The 21864-nt window shown below is 48.6% G+C and overlaps 2 protein-coding genes across 3 annotated transcripts; one reads left to right on the top strand and one right to left on the bottom strand.

Moving 5' to 3' along the window:
* Positions 1-534: 534 nt before the first annotated feature.
* On the top strand, positions 535-1353 carry LOC136536642 (vegetative cell wall protein gp1-like). The gene has a single exon (XM_066528865.1). It carries the CDS (start codon positions 535-537, stop codon positions 1351-1353), a length of 819 nt encoding a protein of 272 aa, XP_066384962.1.
* A 4483-nt stretch (positions 1354-5836) lies between these two features.
* On the bottom strand, positions 5837-18022 carry LOC136525477 (protein fluG-like). 2 transcript variants are annotated; one of them, XR_010776513.1, is made up of 18 exons: positions 17638-18022; positions 16097-16348; positions 15769-15835; positions 15557-15673; positions 15365-15470; positions 15114-15270; positions 14936-15031; positions 11077-11125; positions 10227-10492; positions 9747-9919; positions 8624-8744; positions 8460-8512; positions 8247-8376; positions 7950-8095; positions 7033-7221; positions 6537-6769; positions 6219-6326; positions 5837-6092 (listed from the first exon to the last, which is right to left on the bottom strand). XR_010776513.1 is itself a non-coding variant. In XM_066518451.1 (18 exons), exons 1-18 carry the CDS (start codon positions 17803-17805, stop codon positions 6030-6032), a joined length of 2529 nt encoding a protein of 842 aa, XP_066374548.1. In that variant the 5' UTR covers positions 17806-18022; the 3' UTR covers positions 5837-6029. The 2 variants fall into 2 exon arrangements, 1 of the variants encoding a protein (XP_066374548.1); XM_066518451.1 differs by having other exon boundaries at positions 6219-6361.
* Between the last annotated feature and the right edge of the window lie 3842 nt (positions 18023-21864).

Raw genomic sequence — 21864 nt, 5'->3', positions numbered from 1 at the left:
TGGTAAGCCAACCAGTGAGGCAATAGGGTGACAACTGACAAGTGGACGGCAGGACGGGCATCGCGTGAAGGGCAGCAACCCATTTGGCCGGAGAGCCTAGGGCCGATGGTTGAAGGCTCTGTAGCGGTTACTCACCGCCAGTGGAAGAAAATAACGAGAGTTTACATGTGCCTATTGTTATGACCGGCTTAGCCTATAGCTGGAGGAGGCCCATTAGTGGCTGATAGCAGCCGCAGGGGTTAGGAGCCTAAAGGCCCATAGTATTATTTCAGTTATTTCTATTAGCTATAAATATCAATTGTAAGACACTTGGATAATTAAGCTAAGAGTAATCACATTACTCGGCTTCCCTCTAGGAGCCGGGAGTTCCAGAACCCTAGCCGTCATCTCTCTCTCTCTCGTCGTGCGATCACGGCGCCTCGCCGCCGTACGACGTTCAAGCCCCGACCACCGATCTCTCACAGCTACAACCTCCGATCGACAAGGCACAGAGAGCAGCTGCCTATCAACCTGGTATCAGCGATCTCGGGTTCGATGTCGCTCCCTCTGCCCACCTCTTCCACGCCGCCGATCGTGGCCTCCACCTCCATTCCGCTGCCGTCCACCTCCGTGCCGCTGCCACTCCCTACCACCAACGCCATGATTCCATCGTCCCCAATGCCGCTAGGCTCCGCAGGGGCACCCGCTGCCACCGGCGGGCCGGCCGTCCTCACGCCCGAGGAAGTCACGCAAGCCATCCTCGATCTGGGCCACGCAGTGGGCGAGATTCGCGCCTTCCTGGGCGGATCAAATCACGTGCAACCGTCTCCCCAACCGCAACTCCCACCACGCCCGCCGCAGCAACAACTGCCGCCGCCGCTGCCGTCCACCGCGATCGCTACGTCAGGGATGGCGCCCCAGTACGGCATGCCGCCCGAAGTGCACGGATCATCACCACGGCCGTCCGTGCCGAACCCAGCGGGTGGGGTGCCGATCCAACAAATTCAGTTCCCGCACTCCCCGTCCCCGCTGCCGCCCTGGCTGTTCGCGGTACCGCCGGCCTATTCATCCTCCACGACGCAGCCATGGCTTCCACCACCACCATCCTCTGCCGGCGTCGGGTCCTCCTACGGGGGTGCTCCGGCCCCGGGGGTCCTCTATGGTGGCACCGACGGGCCGCTGTTCCACGGCAGCAGCGTGCCATCGTCCCACCCTTCAGTGGCGCCAGCTCCGGACGCGTACGGAGGGGGGCCTGCCTACGGGGGCGTCCCAAATGATGGTGGCGTCGCATCCAACCATGGCGGCCAGCCGCCATTCGGCGCCTCCAACTATGGCAGCCATGGTAGCCAGCCGCCGTTCGGCTATGATCCGTAGGCCAAGTTCTACAAGCTCGAGTTCCCAACATACGACGGCACCGTTGATCCGCTGAATTGGTTGAACCAGTGCGACCAGTTTTTTCGCGGCCAGCGCACGGCGGCGACCAACCGTACCTGGCTTGCGTCCTACCATCTCCGCAGGGGCGCACAGACCTGGTACTACGCCTTGGAGCAGGACGAAGGCATGCCGACGTGGGAGCGTTTCTGCGACTTATGTCGCCTTCGCTTTGGGCCGCCACTGCAAGGCAGTCGGCTGGCTGAGCTCGGGCGGCTGCCCTTCGCCACGACTGTCCAGGAGTTCGCCGACCGCTTCCAAGCGCTCGCCTGTCACGCACCGGACGTCTCTACGCGCCAGCATGCGGAGCTCTTTGTCGGCGGCTTACTGGAGCACATCAGGGTGGATGTCGAGATCCACCGCCCGCAGGACCTACAGACGGCGATGCACTACGCCCGCGCATTTGAGCGGCGGGCGGCTGCGACTCCTCCGGCGCTTCCTGCACGCGCCGCCCGACCGGTCCAACGGGCGGGCCTTCCAGCGGCGCGCGCACCAGGGGCCGGGCCGACTGCGCTTCCTCCAGCGGCAGGAGCAGGCGCCCCGGGCGGCCGCGCATTCCGGCGACTCACGCCAGCCGAGCTGCAAGAACGGCGCCGCCAGGGGCTCTGCTACAATTGCGATGAGCTCTACGCCCCGGGCCACGTGTGCCCGCGCCTCCTTTACCTGGCAGCCGACGACATCATCGAGGAAGCCGCGCCGCCACAAGAGGCTGTGGTCACGCCGGCTCTGCAGGAGGAAGATGCCGCTCCCGAGGCCGATGTTGCTAATGTCTTTGTGGTCTCCCTCCGTGCTTTTGCAGGCATTCAGACGTCCAACACCATGCTGCTGCCGGTAATCATCAAGGGGGAGCGCCTGCTGGCATTGCTCGACACCGGCTCCACCCACAATTTTCTCAGTGGGGCGACGATGAGGCGCCTTGGGTTCGCTCCGGATGGCGGGGAACACCTCCGCGTCACGGTGGCCAATGGGGACAAACTTCGCTGCGCTGGGCTCGCCCGGAACGTCCCCATCACCATCGAAGGGGAGACCTTCACCATCACGTGCGCCGGCATCGACTTGGGCTGCTTCGACTTCATCCTCGGCTACAATTACCTGCGCATGCTCGGCCCCATCACTTGGGATTTGGAGGCCAAGACCATGGCGTTCTGGCGCGGCGGACGCCGGATCCAGTGGCAGGGCGTGGGCGGCCCTGACCCACCAGAGCCTTTCCAGCAGGCTACGGCGGCTACCGTCGCCGTCCAGCAGCCCCTGCTGGATCACCTCCTCGAGCAGCACGCGGCCATCTTCGATGAGCCACGCGGTCTCCCTCCGGCGAGGCCGTATGACCACTGCATCCACCTGCTGCCCGACACGGCCCCGGTTGTCGTCCGACCATACCGCTACCCCCAGCTGTAGAAGGACAAGCTGGAACGCCAGTGCGAGGCCATGCTCACCCAGGGCATCATCCGACCGAGCACCTCGCCGTTCTCTGCACCGGTGTTGTTGGTCCGCAAGGCGGACGCGTCTTGGCGTTTCTGCATTGACTACCGCGCCCTCAACGCCAAGACGTCCAAGGACAAGTTCCCGATCTCGGTGGTGGACGAGCTCCTCGACGAGCTCCATGGGGCTCGCTTCTTCACTAAGCTCGACTTGCGGCCGGGCTACCACCAGGTGCAGATGCACCCCGACGACATCGCCAAGACTGCCTTCCGCACGCACCATGGCCACTACGAGTTCCTAGTCATGCCGTTCGGGCTCTCCAACGCGCCGGCAACGTTCCAGGCACTGATGAACGACGTGCTTCGGCCCTACCTGCGGAGGTTTGTGCTGGTTTTCTTCGACGACATTCTCATCTACAGCTCGTCGTGGGCGGAGCATCTACAGCACATCGCCATCGTCCTCAACGAGCTTCATGCGCACCACCTCCACCTCAAGCGCTCGAAGTGCTCGTTCGGGGCCACGTCAGTGGCCTACCTAGGTCACGTCATCTCCGCTGACGGCGTCGCTATGGACGCCGACAAGGTGGCCGCAGTCGCGGCATGGCCACCTCCACGCTCGGCCCGGGGACTTCGTGGCTTCCTGGGCTTGGCGGGCTACTACCGGAAGTTTATCCAGGAGTTCGGGCTCATCGCGGCTCCCCTGACGCGTCTCTTGCGGCGAGACGCGTTCGACTGGGACACGGAGGCTGCGGACGCCTTCCAGGCGCTAAAGCGCGCCCTCACCACAGGGCCCGTGCTCCAGATGCCCGACTTCGACAAGCTATTCATGGTGGACTGCGACGCTTCGGGTGTGGGGTTCGGCGCTGTCCTTCACCAGGGCGCCGGACCTCTCGCCTTCTTTAGCCGCCCGTTCGCGGCTCGACATCTCAAGCTTGCAGCTTACAAGCGCGAGCTCATCGGTTTGGTGCAGGCCGTGTGCCACTGGCGGCCATACCTTTGGGGACGACACTTTCTTATTCGCACTGACCATTACAGTTTAAAGTTTCTCTTGGATCAGCGCTTGTCCACCGTGCCTCAGCATCAGTGGATCAGCAAACTCTTCGGCTTCGACTTCACGGTGGAGTACCGTCCCGGTCGCCTCAACACCGTGGTGGACGCCTTGTCTCGCTGCGACACAGAGCGGGGGGCTGAGGGCACGGAGGGTGCAGCGTGTGCTCTCTTGGGCCCCTCTTTCGCCTTCCTCGACGACGTGCGCCGCGCCACTAGGGAGGCCGAGGATGCCCAGCACCTGCTCCAGCAGCTGGCCGCCGGGGCGCTGGCTGCCCCCTGGCGCCTAGATGGTGGGTTGCTGCTACATGGCACCAGGATCTTCGTCCCCGACCACGGCGACCTGCGCCCCCAGGCGCTGCTGCTGGCTCACTCGGCCGGCCATGAGGGTGTCCAAAAGACGCTCCACCGCCTGCGCACCGACTTCTACATCCCGGGCGATCGTGCGCTGGTACAGGACTGGGTGCGCCATTGCAGTACCTGTCAGCGCAACAAGACGGAGACGTTGTAGCCAGCCGGCCTGTTGCAACCGCTGGAGGTGCCCTCCCACCTGTGGGCGGACATTTCCATGGACTTCATCGAGGGGCTGCCCAAGGTGGGCGGCAAATACGTCATTCTCACGGTGGTCGACCGCTTCTCCAAGTACGCGCACTTCATCACGCTCGGCCACCCCTACACCGCCGCGTACGTCGCCCGCGCCTTCTTTGACGGCATCGTCCGGTTGCACGGGTTCTCCTCCTCCATCGTCAGCGACAGGGACCCGGTGTTCACCGGAAATGTTTGGCGCGACCTCTTCCGATGCGCCGGCATCAAGCTGCGCATGAGCACGACTTTCCACCCCCAGACTGACGGCCAGTCCGAGGTGGTTAACAAGGTGATCGCCATGTATCTTCGATGTATCACAGGTGATCGTCTGCGCGCATGGGTGGATTGGCTATCTTGGGCCAAGTACTGCTACAACACTTCGTTCCACACGGCCCTGCGCGCCACGCCATTCGAGGTGGTCTACGGTCGCCCTCCACCGCCCATCCTGCCGTATCAGCCGGGGTCGGCCCGTTCCGAGGCCGCCGCGACGCTTCTCCGAGACCGGGACATGATCTTGGCCGAGGTGCGTCAGCGCCTTCTCCAAGCGCAGGAGCTGTCTAAGAAGTACTACAACGCCGGGCACCGCGACGTGGAGTTTGCGGTCGGGGATTGGGTTTATCTGCGCCTGCTCCACCGGACGGCTCAGTCCCTTGACCCTCGGGCGAAGCGCAAGCTCGGTTCGAAGTTTGCCGGTCCGTTCCGTGTTCTGGAACGCATCGGTTCCGTCACCTACCGCCTGTAGCTTCTGGAGGGCGCACGGCTTCACGACGTCTTCCACGTGGGGCTGCTCAAGCCCCACCGCGGCGATCCTCCTGCAGCAGCCGGCGAGCTGCCCCCGGTCCTCGACGGCCGGCATCTTCCTGCTCCAGAGCGCATCCTGCAGGCGCAGCAGCGTCGCGGTGAGTGGCGCCTGCTGGTCAAGTGGCAAGGCCTTTTCGACGACGACGCCACTTGGGAGTCTCTTCCGGAGTTCCGCGAGCAGTTTCCTGACTTCCAGCTCGATGACGAGCTGTTTGTGCAGGCGGGAAGAGATGTTATGACCGGCTTAGCCTATAGCCGGAGGAGGCCCATTAGTGGCTGATAGCAGACGCAGGGGTTAGGGGCCTAAAGGCCCATAGTATTATTTCAGTTATTTCCATTAGCTATAAATATCAATTGTAAGACACTTGGATAATTAAGCTAAGAGTAATCACATTACTCGGCTTCTCTCTGGGAGCCGGGAGTTCCAGAACCCTAGCCGTCATCTCTCTCTCTCTCTCTCGTTGTGCGATCACGGCGCCTCGCCACCGTACGACGTTCAAGCCCCGACCACCGATCTCTCACAGCTACAACCTCCGATCGACAAGGCACAGAGAGCAGCTGCCTATCACCTATCGTTTCACATTTTAAAGAACCTTTATATATTTGATAAGAGAAACACCGGGTATCAAGTTCAGTCACAGGATATGAGAATCCGAAGTTAACCGTTGGAACAGAATTTATTCTTCCACATAGTCTCTCGGTTGGTCATACAGTGAAACCCCCTTGCCACGCCCAAGAAAACGTAGCTTCTCATTCCGTTCGTTGGCCCTAGTAACGGTGGATGAGATCGTTAAATGCACCCGGATTCTTCGCGAAGTGATCGATCTCAGCCTGCGGGGAAAAAAAATGCCGGAATGGTGATGGAGTCTAAAATGTTTTCGTACAGAATATTTAAAATTAAAACAATAAAAAGAGATTAAAGCATGCTAAAAGAAAATAAAATTAAAGAATGCTGACCTTCCGTATAGCTATCGCAGCTGTGACAAGTTTATCACCAATTAATTCATGCAAAACCTTATCTGCAGAAAGCGCTTCTACAGATTCCTGCAGGCTCTGCGGTAGCCTCTTCAGTTTGGAAGCGTGATCAGAAGGGTTTGATTTTGCAAACAGCACGAATCACATAAGGTATTTGCATACTGAGGTAATGATGTTTTCTTCTAGACATATAGTACTTCATCCAGTACCGAACGGCAAACGCTTGTCACTTATCGGATCAAATGTTGTTAGGATTGTTTCCAAATATTACCGACAAGGCCAGGCAAAAGGAATTCATACCAATTGGTTCGGGCAACTTAAGGTCTCTTCTTAGCCCATCGATGCCGGCAGCAATGATAGCAGCAAGACCCAAGTACGGATTTGCGCAACCATCGAAGGATTTGATCTCGAAGTTGCTGACTAAATCAAGAGGCACACCAGGTGGGCATGCGGTTCTTAATGGAGCTTCCCTGTTCTCTTTCCCCCAGCATTGATAAGCTCCACTCCAAGTATCTGGTTGAATCCGGTCATAGCTATACACAAAAAAAAAAAAAATCAAGTGAACCTGATCATTAAATAGGGAGCACATAACATACTGTTGAAATGGTTTCATCAGTACAGTTTCCTGGCATTTTGTCAGAGGAGTAGCAAATTATGCTGTCTGGATTATAGGGATAAATGAATTGACATCTTGTAAATATCATGCAGCTTATGTGAGAAACAAAGAATGTCTTGAGTTATCAAGATTTCAATTGAATTACAGGGCATTCTTAGAAGAGTTAATAGAAGACATTACCTGTTTGGGTGAGGAGCAGTAAATGCCAATATTGATGGAAGATGATGATACACTCCAGCAAGGAACTGTTGTCCAGTTTTTGACATTCCATGAAAATTATCTTTACTTGACCCCATAAAAACATTCTGACCATTCTCCCACAAGCTCAGATGCACGTGAGAACCAGATCCAAGATCATTCAAATCAGGCCTGGAAAGTGTCCAGGCAGAAGAAAGAATCAGATATCAAATAAAATAGGGCCTGTTTGGTAGGCTGCACGAGGGTGGCCCGTGAGGATGGACTGGGCCAGAGCAGATATGAGCAGGCTAGGCTGGGCCGCTGGGGAGGTGCAACCAGCTTTGTTTGGTTAATGTGTTTAACCAGAGCCTTGCTCCCCATGTTTGTTCGGCTACATGAGCTGTGGGCCATAGCTTGTGAGCACGGGTCGATCCTAGAAGAAAAGAACCTCATTTTCGTTTCCCCAGGTGCAGGCTTTTGGCTGCTTTAAGCGGCATGCCAAGCCTGGCCCGCCAGGCTTTCCAGCCTACCAAATACAAGAAGCTGCAGCCCGTCAGCCAGGCCGCTCGTGCAGGCAAACAAATAGGCCCATAAAGTTTGAAATGATTGGTGATCATCCAGTATGGACCAAGTATAGCTCATATTTCGGCTCCCTTCAGCACCAAAAGAGTTTCAACTCTCTTTTGCCTGGCCAAATCTGTTCACAAACATTTTGCTACTAGCACAAAATGAGGTAAACAGACAAATCCATTCTATGAAGCTAGTACTTAAATTGTTTCTGTTTAATTTAATAAATTGTTAGCTTAATTTCACTTTACTGTTTTTCACCTATGGTCACAAGATAAGTTAGTCTCCATTATCGAACCATAATGTGGTGAAACTTAAATGAGCGGACCTATCTATGTTGACCCATAACTTACTTTGGAAGAAATGTTGCTAGCAGTCCATGCTTTCGAGCAATCGATTTAATAGTCTCACGGGCATATATGAGTTTGTCAGCCGCAAGAGTGCACAAGATATACTTCAAGGCTATCTCAAACTGCCCTTTTCCAGCCTCAGCATGCAACTGCCATTTTTTAGAGGAGAGGGGGGAGGTAGAGGTACACAGAAAAAAAAAAAATCAATCAAGAAATCATTGCAAATGAACTAATAAGTTTGACATCAAATGTTGTACTTCGACATGAAATTTTTGCACATGACAAGTGTAAAGCCCTTACCTGCTCAACAATAATGCCTGAAGCTTTGAGGGAAGAATATACTTCTTGTAATATGGATGATGCGCCATCGAATGCTGAAGTTGAGCAGTAATTGGTATTATCATATGGAACCCATTGCTCAACTCCATCACTGCAGAGATTTTCTATTCAGATCCATAAAGAATAAAAAAGGTTTTAAAACTTTCAATAGGAAACATAGCCTGGAAGAGCTACCTTACTAATTTTCTGCGAAGAAAAAATTCATTCTCAAAACCTGCCTTCATTGTCTGAAAGGATAAATAACTAAGCATGAATACCAAAACAAATGCAATTTAGAATCCATGAGGCGAAACGGCCTTCGAAAATTTAGACAGGAGAAAGTGTGGATTTATTCTTACCACATTGAACTCATCTAGCAGAACTTTTGTGACTTTCCTCAAGGCATTTCTAGGACAGTATTCCCAGCCTTCTCCAGGCCTTATTTGCATGTCAGCCATCACCATTTCCTCGCGTCTTGACCTTGTAACAAGAGTAATCTACCATTAACATAATTAGAAGTGAGGCTTCTACAAACATAAAATTTATACTAGCATAACCAAGCCAACTTTAATAGGTATATTAATATTATTAAAAGAATAAAACATGATGTCTTAATGCATTTGATGAATTAATATGAACTAAACAAGAAAACAGAATCACTAGATGGGCACTTTTGAGTCCTGCCCTGGCCCTGGTAGTTGTGTCACTTGCTTTTGTCATAGGCTAAAAATTTGTGCTTTCCCTAAGTAAGGTGGGTGTGTTGTGTTATGGGGTTTCTTATCTCTGTGTACTCATCTTTCTTCTTAATGAAATGATATGCAGCTCCCCTGGGTGTTCGAGAAAAAAACCAAGAAAATAGAACACTCTTAACCATAATGTAGCAATTGATTTTTAGAGTTATAACATAATTTAGTTTTTTATTTTACAAGAATATTATTAGGTGATTACTAGTAAAGGAATGAGACTGGCATGCTATTTCAATATACCCTATTCTAGTACTCTCTCCGTTCCAAATTTTAAGTCGTTTATGTATCTAGACATAGCATATATCTAGGTGCATAACAAAAATTATGTACCTTGAAAAAACAAACAGACTTACAATTTGGAATTGAGGGAGTAGTAGTTACCCATATAATTAACATAGGAACTTCAAATGCATAGATATGAGAGAGGAATAGGTGAATAGCAACAGAATGTAAGTCAGCATATCATTGATGTGGAAACAGGAGTAAGCAGAAGACAATAAATAAGAAGAACGAAAACAAGTGTCACAATGGGTGTGTCAACTGAAAAGTGTACTTAAGAAGGAACTGGGCTGAGTTCAATTGGTGTGCACTCCCACCAACCAGGTTAAAGTCCTCTTCAACACGAATTTAGGTGGTTCTTTGTTCATGTTTACATTCACAATGCCACATTGTTCCTCCTAGATTGATCAAGTTATTTAAAAAGGTAGTAAAGAATGTTCAAAACAATCAGAAATACCATGGGATCCTAAGAAGTGTTGGCATATCTGGTACAAGTCTGATCTCGCCTACACCAGTAAGGTTAGACCCATCTGCTGGGCCATCACAAAATGAAGTCATTCCCATTGCTGCAAAAGTCAGACCAACACCCTTATTCCTTGTAATCTCATAAAATCGTCCAGCTGGCACAACCTGGAAGAATTCTTTGAGAAGTGAATAAAATATGATGTACTATTTTCTCAAGACTCAGAAAGAACACTTGCAACTATAAGAACATACTTAACGTGCTATGTTGGTTGTAGGTGTAATATGCTGGGCAAAGTTCATTATACAAGCGTATATAACTTTGTATGGAGCAGATAACAGTGCAAGAGAAAAATCAACTGATAACTTTATTTTCCATGGTAAAACTAACAGAGAACTTTATCGATCCATGGATCATGAGAAGTATCAATACTTCGCATCATATTGCAGTATGTGGTCAGAAAAAGGTACTTACGCGGCATCTATATTGACCAGAAGCATCGCTCCAGATTATTCGAACAAAGAGCACATCTTCTTCAACAGAAGACAATGACACACTGTCACCAACTATGGTAGTTTCATGATTTATTGATCCGTTGACAACATTTAACTTGTACAAATGCAATGCATTTCTTCTAAAGATGTCCTCAACAGCTTCGATGGCTTCCTGAATGCTAAGGTCTCCATCTTCACATGCAGCAGATAGGACACGATAAACAACATCCCGTGCCCTTTTTGCACCTGTGAATCAGCACAATGTATGAATCAAGAAATGAAACATTAAAACAGCATATATTAAATACATATTCAATATGTAGATACACCCTTCCATGGTTCACAATACAAACTGTAGCAAACATATCTATAAATCAAAATCCCATCACACAACAACAACAACAACAACAAAGCCTTTAAGTCCCAAACAAGTTGGGGTAGGCTAGAGTTGAAACCCAACAGAAGCAATCAAGGTTCAGGCACATGAATAGCTGTCTTCCAAGCACTCCTATCTAAGGCTAAGTCTTTGGGTATATTCCATCCTTTCAAGTCTCCTTTTATTGCCTCTACCCAAGTCAACTTCGGTCTTCCTCTGCCTCTCTTCACGTTACTATCCTGACTTAGGATTCCACTACGCACCGGTGCATCTGGAGGTCTCCGTTGCACATCCTTTCTAATCTCTTTGTTCATGGTAAAAAAAAAAGTATTTTTGCTTATCCTAATGTAAGCTACCATTCGTGCACCTTGATTTCTGATAAGATATTTAACATTTGTACCGATATGCAATGCTCCTCGATCATTTTATGAACTATATAAGATGATGAATGTACCTAGATAATATGTCTCTGGAAAAGCATATCCATCTGTACTGAACATGACCTGAAAATTTTTGCAAATTAGAAATACCAAGCAAAGTGTACCTTGACAAGTTGAAATACATAGGTTGCTCATATCTAAGTGGCAGCAAGACAGTCACATTCATCAGGATATATATATAATCAATCAAAATGGAGTAATGTTACTAAGGTGACATGATACTGAATATTAAAGAAAAACACTAACATCAGTAAATTGAATGTATTGTAGCACAAAGTAGGAACAAGATACTTTGTAATGCCTAAGATGGAAGGTCTGACTAGCCATCACTGAATTTCTACGGACAGCTTCCAGGATAGGTACTTGTTATGATGAAAGAATCACTACTGGCAGGAACCAAGTAGCGTACTAGCACTAGCAATTTTTTTGAGAATGTGCATTGCACGTGTGTTTCATCAAGAGAAGTGGGAAGTGCAACAACGCGTCAAAAACAGTACAGCAAAACAAAGGGGGAAACAAGAAATTAAGCTGAAACGAAAGACTAAGAACTACAGGTGTAGAGTTAAAACTGAAATCCAAAACAGAAACTGAACAGGAGAACAGTACCACTTCCCACCGACTGCAGCCAGTCACAGGATATCAAAACTGACGATCAAACAAGGAAGGCCAAGACAATGAGAAGAGTACTTCATTTTGATTGACTATATCAAAACTGACACAGAGGCGTTGAAAAGGATGAAAGGAGGTAAGGCGATGGGACCGGATGGTATCCCAATCGAGGTGTGGAGATGCCTCGGGGACATAGCTGTAATATGGTTAACCAAGCTGTTCAACCATATTTTTCGATCGAACAAGATGCCTGATGAGTGGAGGAGAAGTATATTGGTACCGATCTACGAGAATAAAGGGGATATTTAAAGTTGTACAAATTACTGGGGAATTAAGTTGATGAGCCATACTATGAAGCTATGAGAGAGAGTTATCGATCATCGCTTGAGAGCAATAACGCGGGTCTCTATGAACCAATTTGGTTTCATGCCCGGAAGGTCAACCATGGAAGCCATTTTCTTAATAAGACAAGTTATGGAGCGGTATAAGAAGAAGAAGAAGGACCTACACATGGTTTTTATTGACTTGGAGAAGGCTTATGATAAAATACCAAGGAATGTTATGTGGTGGACTTTGGACAAACATAAAGTCCCAACGAAGTACGTCGGGCTCATTAAGGACATGTACAGCAATGTTGTGACTAGAGTTCGAACAAGTGATAGAGACACGGATGACTTCCCGATTAGGATAGGACTACATCAAGGGTCAGCTTTGAGCCCTTATTTGTTTGTTTTAGTGATGGATGAGGTCACAAGGGACATACAAGGGGACATCCCTTGGTGTATGCTTTTCGCGGACGATGTAGTGCTAGTTGATGAAAGCCGGACAGGAGTGAATCAGAAACTGGAGTTATGGCGGGAGACTTTGGAGTCCAAATGTTTTAAACTTAGTAGAACTAAAACTGAGTATATGAGATGTAACTTCGACACTACTACTCGGGAGGAGAAAGATGTTAGTTTGGAAGGTCAAGTAGTGCCTAGGAAGGATACCTTTCGATATCTAGGATCAATGCTACAGAGGGACGGGGATATTGATGAAGATGTTAGCCATATAATCAAAGCAGGGTGGATGAAGTGGCGGCAAGCGTCTGGTGTCCTATGTGACAAAAGGGTACCACAGAAGCTAAAAGGCAAGTTTTATAGGACGACGATTAGACCTGCTATGTTGTATGGTGCAGAATGTTGGCCTACGAAAAGACGACATATTCAACAGCTAAGTGTCGCGGAAATGCGTATGTTGCGTTGGATTTGCGGTCATACAAGAAGGGATCGAGTTCGGAACGATGATATACGTGAGAGATTAGGGGTAGCGCCAATTGAAGAAAAGCTTGTCCAACACCGGTTGAGATAGTTTGGACATGTGCAACGGAGACCTCCAGATGCACCGGTGCGTAGTGGAATCCTAAGTCAGGATAGTAACGTGAAGAGAGGCAGAGGAAGACCGAAGTTGACTTGGGTAGAGGCAATAAAAGGAGACTTGAAAGGATGGAATATACCCAAAGACTTAGCCTTAGATAGGAGTGCTTGGAAGATAGCTATTCACGTGCCTGAACCTTGATTGCTTCTGTTGGGTTTCAACTCTAGCCTACCCCAACTTGTTTGGGACTTAAAGGCTTTGTTGTTGTTGTTGTTGTATATCAAAACTGACAGTACTTTTGCAGATTGGTGACACAAGACGATGAGAAAAGTTAAAAAGGAGTGACCACTTTAATTATTCTCGGTGCCTGGATTATATGGAAACATAGGAATGCATGTGTGTTTGAGGGGGCATCTCCATCGGTTAACACAATTTGGAGTGAGCTGAAGGATGAGCACAGCCTTTGGTGCATGGCTGGTGCGAAGAAACTACAAGGGCTAGGACTTGCACTTGGAACCTAGGTCAGTTTGGGCTAGGTCGAGTCGTGTTTGTTCGCTGTGTTTGAACCATGAGTCTGTAAATGTGTTGACAGCTAAAAATGTCATTTTTGACATTTTGTCAATATGCATAATGGACTCCACCGTTGAGTTCCTCTCGTCAAGATGGTCAAAAAAACATATATGGAATGCTCAATTTGGAATCCGGATGAAGGAGTTATGCCCTCTGGAAGGCTTTCTATCCTGCGCAAGTCAGAACTTCCGACTTGCGCAGGGTCAGAAGTTCCAACCCAGGAGAATCCAAACTCTTCCAAACTCGTGGAAAACTTGAAGATTGCGTCTCGGAAGGGTTTCCTACTGGGATAAGACCACCCCCTCTATATATATTGGAGGATCATGGCCGATTGAGTTATCCAACATCCAATCGATCTTTTTTACATCTATTATCCTTTTTACCCTACTTTTCCAATCTCCTGCCGTTCGGCGGATCTCTCCGTGAGATTCGATGGCGTTCTAGTTGGCCTTGCCAATCCTAGGACAACCTCGGCATGCATCTCCCCGACGGGTCTCCCTAGGAGGTGTTCTCGAGATCTATCGGCGAAGGACGGGTTTCAATCGGCCTAATCGATCTCTAGATCGGTTTTGTTGGTCTTGAAGTTGTTCGCTGCTTTTGGCGTGTGCGACCTTAGGCGTTCTAGCCATTGCTGGTGTGTGATCCGAGATCCAATTCGGCGTCAACAAAATGCCTCACTCAGAAGACTTGGATGAATTCTATAATTTTTTTAATAAAAAATGCATAAGTCTACAGCCAAGAGTGGCACTCAAACAGAATGGTCATAACTTGTTCATAAGCAGTTAAACCCAGACTAAGAATGTCTGCCTATGATATGCATCAACCACTTCTGGAGAAAATAATCTGGCGCGACATATTTAACCAAGAAAAAACAGACCCTTGAGGAAAGATAGGCCTAAAGGCTTTGATCTAAGAGGCTGGCCACCCATGTGGCACTCCCCATGCCAGCAGCTGAAGATAGTCTAAACAGCGAGCGAGTGAGGGAACTTTTAATGCAGCACAATGGGGGCTCGAACCACATGGGTGGCGTCACAACTGATGCTCCCACCCATCACGTTAGCAGTGCGTATGCCCACTATATTTAACTGCAGTATTGTCTGTTACCAGAACTTGAATTCTGGAACATTTCCTGCTACTGCAGCATTTTCTGTGTTTATTAAAACTTAACCCAGCTAGTGTAGTGAGAGTACAGAGTGAAATATGAACAATATGATCGATAGTGAAGACAGGATAAAACTTAGTTCTGTTTTTAAGCAACACAGGATCATAAGGTAGACTGAATTAATTTCAGAACTTGAACTTTTCTAGAAACTGTTAGTCAGAAGATGGACGCTTTACCTTCTTTATGGGAGCTAGCTCCAGAAGCTCTTTCAGGGATGATGTCATTCCATGAACACTAAGTTTTGGAATCGCCAAGCCAAAATCAAGGTAGACCTGATTGTTGTTTTTTAGGGATGGATAAAACTTAAAAGCCATGAAACCAAAATATATGCAATAGGAGAAAATCAGGATCTACCTGGGAGTAAACAGATGCAAGATAGGATGCTTCCTTAGAAAATGGATAAGAAGCATGTAGAAGAACAATTTGGCACTTAGCAAATCTTTCGTCCTCAAGAACAGCACGCAAATGTAGTGGGTTGCACTTTCGCAAGTCCAGGTCCTTATCTCCAAAACTGAAAAATGTATAGGAGTATATGTACATGTATTAGATATTGAAACAACCAAAATATAACATTGCTTTCATACTAGGAGCCAAATTGTCGTCACCCTGTGTGAATTTGCACTGGCAGGTTACGTGAAACAGCAATTCCAAGACTGCAGGTAAATAGATAGTCAATCAGGTTCTTGTTTGTAATCCGAAATGGCCTAGGACCTGAAAAACATGGAGGAACATAATTGCAAATTTTGTTGAGATTGTTTTAGGCGTTCTATCTCCATGACAAAAAAAAAAGTGTCTACCTGTTAGCTCCTTACGAAGACCATCCTCTGCATCGGTCTTGCTAACATTGGGATTGATCTCTAAGCCGCTTCTATATGCAGCTATGCTTTTTAATGCAACAATTTGGTTAGAAATTGTGAGCAATAAGTTAAGGATATTCCTAAATCAAAATGAACTAAAGAAAAATAATTCAATTGGCTTGCAAAGGGTATTGAAAAATCTGGAGGATATGAATTCAGCTTAGCTATGTAGCTTTCAGTGAATGAGTCCAGTGTCCAGCTTGATCCACTGAATGACTCCTGAAAATGGTAATCGTGCAAGTTGACTAAACATTACTTTTTAAAAAGTAGTTAAAATGGATTATTAACTACAAATAGCTGATCTGATATTTCAGTATAAGAAATGTAATATAGGTTACTGGTTCCATAATGAATGGTCATGCTATTTTGCTAAAGTATAAATTTTTCCCAAGCAACCTTTGCACTTAGTAACAAAAAAAAAAGTGAATACAGAAAAAAAAATGTAATACCTAGAGAGAAAAACAAGAGAAATACACTCACATCATTGATGATTGTTTCTGCTAGCCTTTCTATTCTCAGAACTCTGCCAACTACAGGAGCAAATGCCTTGTGAGACTCCAAGTCTAGCATTTTGTCGAATGCTATGCCATCATCTATAAGGATGACAGATATGTTGGCAGCTTGGAAGCATTTGGAGCCAATCGATTTCAATCCTTCAGCACTTCTGAACTTCTCCACCTTCTCAAGTAAGGGCTTGCAGTTGTACAATGCAGCAATGTCCCTCAGGCTTCTCTGCATTTGAGCATTTCATGAGGTTCCACGGATGTAATGAGTTATATGATAGTGCACCCTTACGTAGGCTAGGTGCCTTATAAAAACATTCTACTACATAAACGGGCACATGCCTCGCGTCAGATTTCCCCACACGCTATTGAAAGAGAAATCTAACAAAAACATGTTGCAAGTGCTACAGTAATTGGCTGATCGCATGGCAAGGACAACGATACTTAGAGCAAGTATAATAGCAGGCTGTAAGCCGACTAAATACTGAGGTGGAGGAGAAAGGGGAGGAGAGAGAGGAGAAGCAGGCTGTAAGCTTACAGTCGGCTTGGGCACAAAAACCAAGAAAGCCTATGAGAGAGACAAGTGGGCCATGTATTAACTGTAAATAGCTAACTACTATATGAGTGAACTAAGAGAAGGCTGTAAGAACCTTACAACCAGTAAACCAGTTATATTATTAGCCTTGCTCTTAGGCCAAAAAGCTAGTAGAAGGCCTGCTGACTCTGTAATTACTAACATGGATAAAAGCTGCTGGAAAAATTGCCCCACAACCCCTGAGGCCATGGACACCAGCTCCTCATGTGCATATACGCAAGACTCGGTTCCAGTTTCGGAACAAGCAGCCCCACCACTCACAAGGACCCCAGGCATTCATGACTCATCAGGAGGCAAGGAGACAATCAAAGGCGGAGTACTATACAGCCACCACGTTCTACTGCACGATGGCAAGGCAGCCCATAATGCTGCTGCCATCTGCATGCCGCACTGTAGAAAACGACGAGCTTAGCATATTCTGCTAAAACAAGCTGGCCAACTGCAGTAAATTTGCATCCCTGTCTATCAGTTATATGTGCCCACCCTGCACAGCTGCACTACCCTCCAAAACCAACTAGTAGCACTTGTTAGTTAGCCGTAGGAGCAAATCTGCTAATGCAATCAAATCAGGACTACTTGCCACCTTCTAAAATAATTTTTTGAGTCGATCCACAGTACTAGTGAATTCAGGAACACGGAGCTGAATCGGACGTGTAGCAGCGTTTGCACATCAGGGACCGCCAATAAATAAAACTATTAAAAAATGCCAACGAAAACCTCAATCGACACGATCTAGCACGGTCACCTCCCATCAATGCCGCGATTTCGAATATACTGCTACCAGAGCACCGGTAGTACGGAATTAGTAGCAAGGTCCAAGAGCACAGGAGCGGGGAGGAAGCGGGGCCGCGGGGCGGGGTGGGAGTTGTGCTAGTGCGGAGTTAGTAGCGAGCTCCAAGAGAAGTGGCCGGCGGCGGGCGTACCTTGAAGGAGAGGGAGTGGGGCGCGAGCGCGAGCGCATCCCCCTCGGCCTCGGAGAAGCAGCGGAGAAAGGGGAACGCCGAGCCGTGCTCCACGAGGTTGTGCGCGTGCGCGTCCACCGCCGCCACCTCCTCCGTCGCGCGCCGCAGCGCCTCGTACCTCGCCTCCATCTCCCTCCGGGACCCCCCCCTCCGCGGTCGCCGCCGCCGCTCGCTGCCTCAAGGATCTAGTACGTAGAGAGGCGGAGCGAGTCCGTCACGTTTGACCAAAGCGGTGGCTCTGACTGCTGGATAGCCGGATTGGCGGAGGCGAACGACGCACGGCTGCAGCACGGAGTGCCGAGTTTTTATATAGCGGGGCAGAGGAGCACCGCCACGGGCCGCGCGCGCACGCGGCACGCCCCACCCACCCGCTCCCGTTGCCGCTGCTGCTGCTCCTGCTCGGCTCTAGAGTTGCAGGGGTCTTTGTTTCAAAAAAAAAGGGGTCGGGGTGGACGCGGTGGTGGAGCTGTGTCTGACATGCAGGTCCCGCCCGTCAGAATTAAAGAATTGCAGAGTTGAGATTTTCACTAGGGGCGTGTTTGCCTGTTTGCATCAGCGGAAAATTGCTACCTGTGCTGACTGGCCACTAGTATCTTTGTATTGACTGAGTTGACTAACAAGGCTCTGTTTGATTCCTCTAATAATAACTTTTTGTTAGGTGGTAATTCATTTTAAGGTATTAATTGGATTATTAGATGGGGTGTTTAATCCACTAGAGATAATAATTTTAAGAGCTAAATATTAGCCGCTTGGATAAAAACAAAACCATCAGCAGTACTTTTCAATAAAAGAACCATGCTTTTTTTCTCTCATAACAAATCAACATAAGTATTAGTATAAACCAAATTTTAGCGAGATGGGCAGGGCCGGATGATGATCAGCCTGTTCGCTTGCTCATAAACAATCGTAAATTTCCAGCCAGGAACAGTGTTTTTCTCTCACACCAAACTAGCCAGCAGTAAATAATCCACGATACGATACGGCCTCCCGAACAAGCTGGATGACCTCAAGAGTGATGCCAGCTTTAGAGTCCGTGGATCCGATTTAACTAGGACGCCTTTGGATGGACGACACCTGTGGCAACCAAGTCAAAATTCATCAGTTGGCCGTAGAATCGATACCATGAATTGTTTGGCTACCGTGTCGTAAGCACAGTTCATTTTACGAACCTCGCGCCAACAACTGACTCTAGGCGCTTGATCGAATCAGCCGCTAGCTGAAGGCTGAGGTTGTTGACGAACGATCACTAAGGACACACCACGTACGCCAGCAGGTCGATATAGCCGAAGAAGTCGTCTCTAGCGGCTGTGGCCAATAAAAAACTAACGGAATTTCTTTGTGGTGCTAAATATAGGTATGGTAGAGATTTGATGGAAAGCTAGCAAAGGCCAGCCACAGGGAGGAGGACCATTTAGCATGCGAGGAACACAGGATCAGGAGAGAGGGTGCCGGGCCAGCAAACAGCCGCTCGATCTTTGACGATTCTTTCTCGAACCCGTGATTCAGCCGGGCGACATGTTTACCGCCCGCGCCATTCTCTCATCTATTCTTTCTCCTCCAGCTCAGATTTTATTGACGTGGAGCAGCTCTTAGCCTGCTGACTAGACACCACTATACTTGTATACTTGTACTTGCTCTAATTAGCCCTGGGCATTCGGTACTACCGAACCGAACCGAACTGAATCCTCGGTTCCTCGGTTCTTCGGTTCCCAAGAAAGTCGCTACCGATCGGTTCTTCTAAAGAATTGGTACCGATGAAATTCGGCTTCGGTTAGTTCGGTTCGGTTCCGGTTCCGAACCGAACTAACCGAACAACTCCGGCTTCCAAAAAATCAGCGACTCGGGAGGGCGCGCCAGACTCTAGGCGGGGATGCGGCGCCGCGGGAGGTCGGCCGTCGCAGGGGGGCGCCGGGACTCCGGGTCTCCGGGAGGCGGGAGTTTGGTTCCTCGGGTAGTTCGGTTAACCAAGGGGAGGAACCGAATTAACCGAACAAATTTTGGTTCTTAGGAAATGGGAACCGAACAGGGAACCGAGATTTCGGTTCTCGATAAATTCGGTTCTGTTCTCGGTTTTTTCGATTCGGTTCTCGGTTTTCGGTAAAATTTGCCCAAGGCTAGCTCTAATGCGTCAATGCCTACGCCCTCTATGGCCCCGTTCGCTTCGCTGAAAAAACAAGCCGAAACACTGTTCTGACTGATTTGTTGTGAGAGAAAAAAAACTGTTCTGACTAAAAAACAAACTAAAAAAGACGGATTATAAGAGAAACGAACAGGACCTACGTAGTCTCCACGTATGAACAAGTGCTCATAAAGGTCTGTACAACGCACACACATGGCAGAGCGCTTATAAGCAGGAGACTTTTTATGCCATGGTGGAGGATACAAAGACGCTTCAGCCCGGCATCGACGCTCGCGCAAGCGGCCGATGCTCCAGGCGCCTGATGCGTCCCTAGGATGTGGGGCACAGACTAGTTTGAACGAAAAAATAAAGTTAGCAAGAGTTTGTTGCGTTGTAGAGTGAAGCTCTTATATTGTTTCTCTCTCTTTAAGAGTCTCCACCAGCAGCTCTATATTATATATGGCCTAAGGCTATTTCCAACAGAAGACTTATTGTAGAATCCAAATTTAAAATAGGTCTCTAACATAATACTTATAGCATCCAATAGAATACCTATATGGAAGACCCATTTTAGATGTCAGGAGAGACATAACACAAATCTGAGTATTCTCTCTCCTGAAGACCCATTTGCATAAAGGGTTGTCTTTTAGGTCTTGTTGTTGGAGAAGACCAAAAATAGATATTGAACCTGTCGGTGCGAAAAATGACCAACAAGTAAATATTTATAGTTTTATCGTGCATTGTGACCGGATGTAGCTTAGCACTCAATGACACAGGATTTATACTGGTTCTGGCAACATGCCCTATGTCCAGTTCCAGTCGGTCGGTGACTTTATTCCTGAGCCCAGGTGTTTGAGGTTTGCTGTGGGCTTACAAACGAGTGGGAATAAAGAAGGGGGTGTTAAAGGTCCGGTCGAGCTCTGAACCAAAGGGCCAAAAGTGACGAGAGCTTCAATCGTGCGCTAAGTATTAGAGCATATGCTCTGTATAGCTTTAGAGTTCTAGAACTGTGGAGCTGTTCAAATGCTTAGAATGTCTAAAGCTAGCGAAGAGAGAGAGTTGAAATAATCATCCGCTTTTTAAAAGAGAGCGCATCCCATTTTATAGATGAAGAGAACTGCCTTACAAGTTTAGAGAGAGAGAAAGATAGTGTGTGTGCTATCTAGTCTTGTTGCCCACGTCGTAGGGTACAAGACGGTTTGTCGGCGCCCACAATACTGTTGACGCCTAGATACATGTGGCAGGCTTCATCGTGTTCTTCTAGTATGGCAAATGTCGGGGCCTACCATACTATAGCACAAATGTCGACGCCTATAACACTGTTCGTGTTCTGACACGTCTGAAAGGTTGGAAAGCACCCTTCTAGCATGGCCTGGCGGTACTGTCCTATAAGTGTGCAGGGTACGATCCTTGGTATTGCGATTGACTTAAGCGTCTTGCCTTATCTGCTCCGCCTGATTCTTGGGTTCTCACCGAGCGGGCGTCCTCGGTCGGTTGTTCCCAATCGGCTCCGACCGCGTCGGTCGGAGAAGAGCTGTAAGTAGAGGTTCGATGTATTCTCGGTCGGAAAAGCGGGTTGGAGTCGGAAGCGAGTGTTGTCCCCTCCTTGGCCAGGCATTCCGGTCAGAGACTAGATTGCTCTTCTGGCCTGTCGTTAGGTATCTAAGCCGACCCAGGAGTCGCACGTTGTTGTAATGCCGTCTATTGGGCCGAGCTTTTGCTGAAAAGCGGGCCCATTGGGGACCCTGAGTTTATAAACCCGACAGGAGCCCTGAGCCCTTTTGAGACTTCTGCGAAGTCATGAAGGGGCTATTTATACTCATTGTACGAGAGCAACAGATGGGTGCAAGATCGTGAGTCGTTGTTGGGCGTGATGGAGCGCGGACCCAGACGTCGGGTGTGGCCGAGGGTGAAAGCATCTAGGCCCCTAGTTGGATTTCGGTGATTAATGTCAATACAAGATTACTATGACTAACGTGTGTTTTACAGAGGCAATTAAGTTAGGTCATGGTAATGGAGATCGATTGGGCAATCGAGGTTGTCATGCCCCTACGATGGAAATCGTTTCG

This window comes from Miscanthus floridulus, chromosome 2 (assembly GCF_019320115.1).
Source record: "Miscanthus floridulus cultivar M001 chromosome 2, ASM1932011v1, whole genome shotgun sequence".
Lineage (NCBI taxonomy): Eukaryota > Viridiplantae > Streptophyta > Magnoliopsida > Poales > Poaceae > Miscanthus > Miscanthus floridulus.
The sequence above is the reverse complement of the archived record's forward strand: the minus strand, read 5'-3'. Positions and strand labels throughout refer to the sequence as shown.

Excerpts from the sequence above, each read along its gene's own strand:
- LOC136536642 (XM_066528865.1), top strand. The coding sequence starts at position 535 with ATGTCGCTCCCTCTGCCCACCTCTTCCACGCCGCCGATCGTGGCCTCC.
- LOC136525477 (XM_066518451.1), bottom strand. The coding sequence starts at position 17,805 with ATGGAGGCGAGGTACGAGGCGCTGCGGCGCGCGACGGAGGAGGTGGCG. Across the intron at positions 9,920-10,226 it reads CTGGTCAATATAGATGCCGC|GTTGTGCCAGCTGGACGATT; the intron begins GTAAGTACCTTT and ends GAATTCTTCCAG. Across the intron at positions 7,222-7,949 it reads CTAGCAACATTTCTTCCAAA|GCCTGATTTGAATGATCTTG; the intron begins GTAAGTTATGGG and ends GACACTTTCCAG.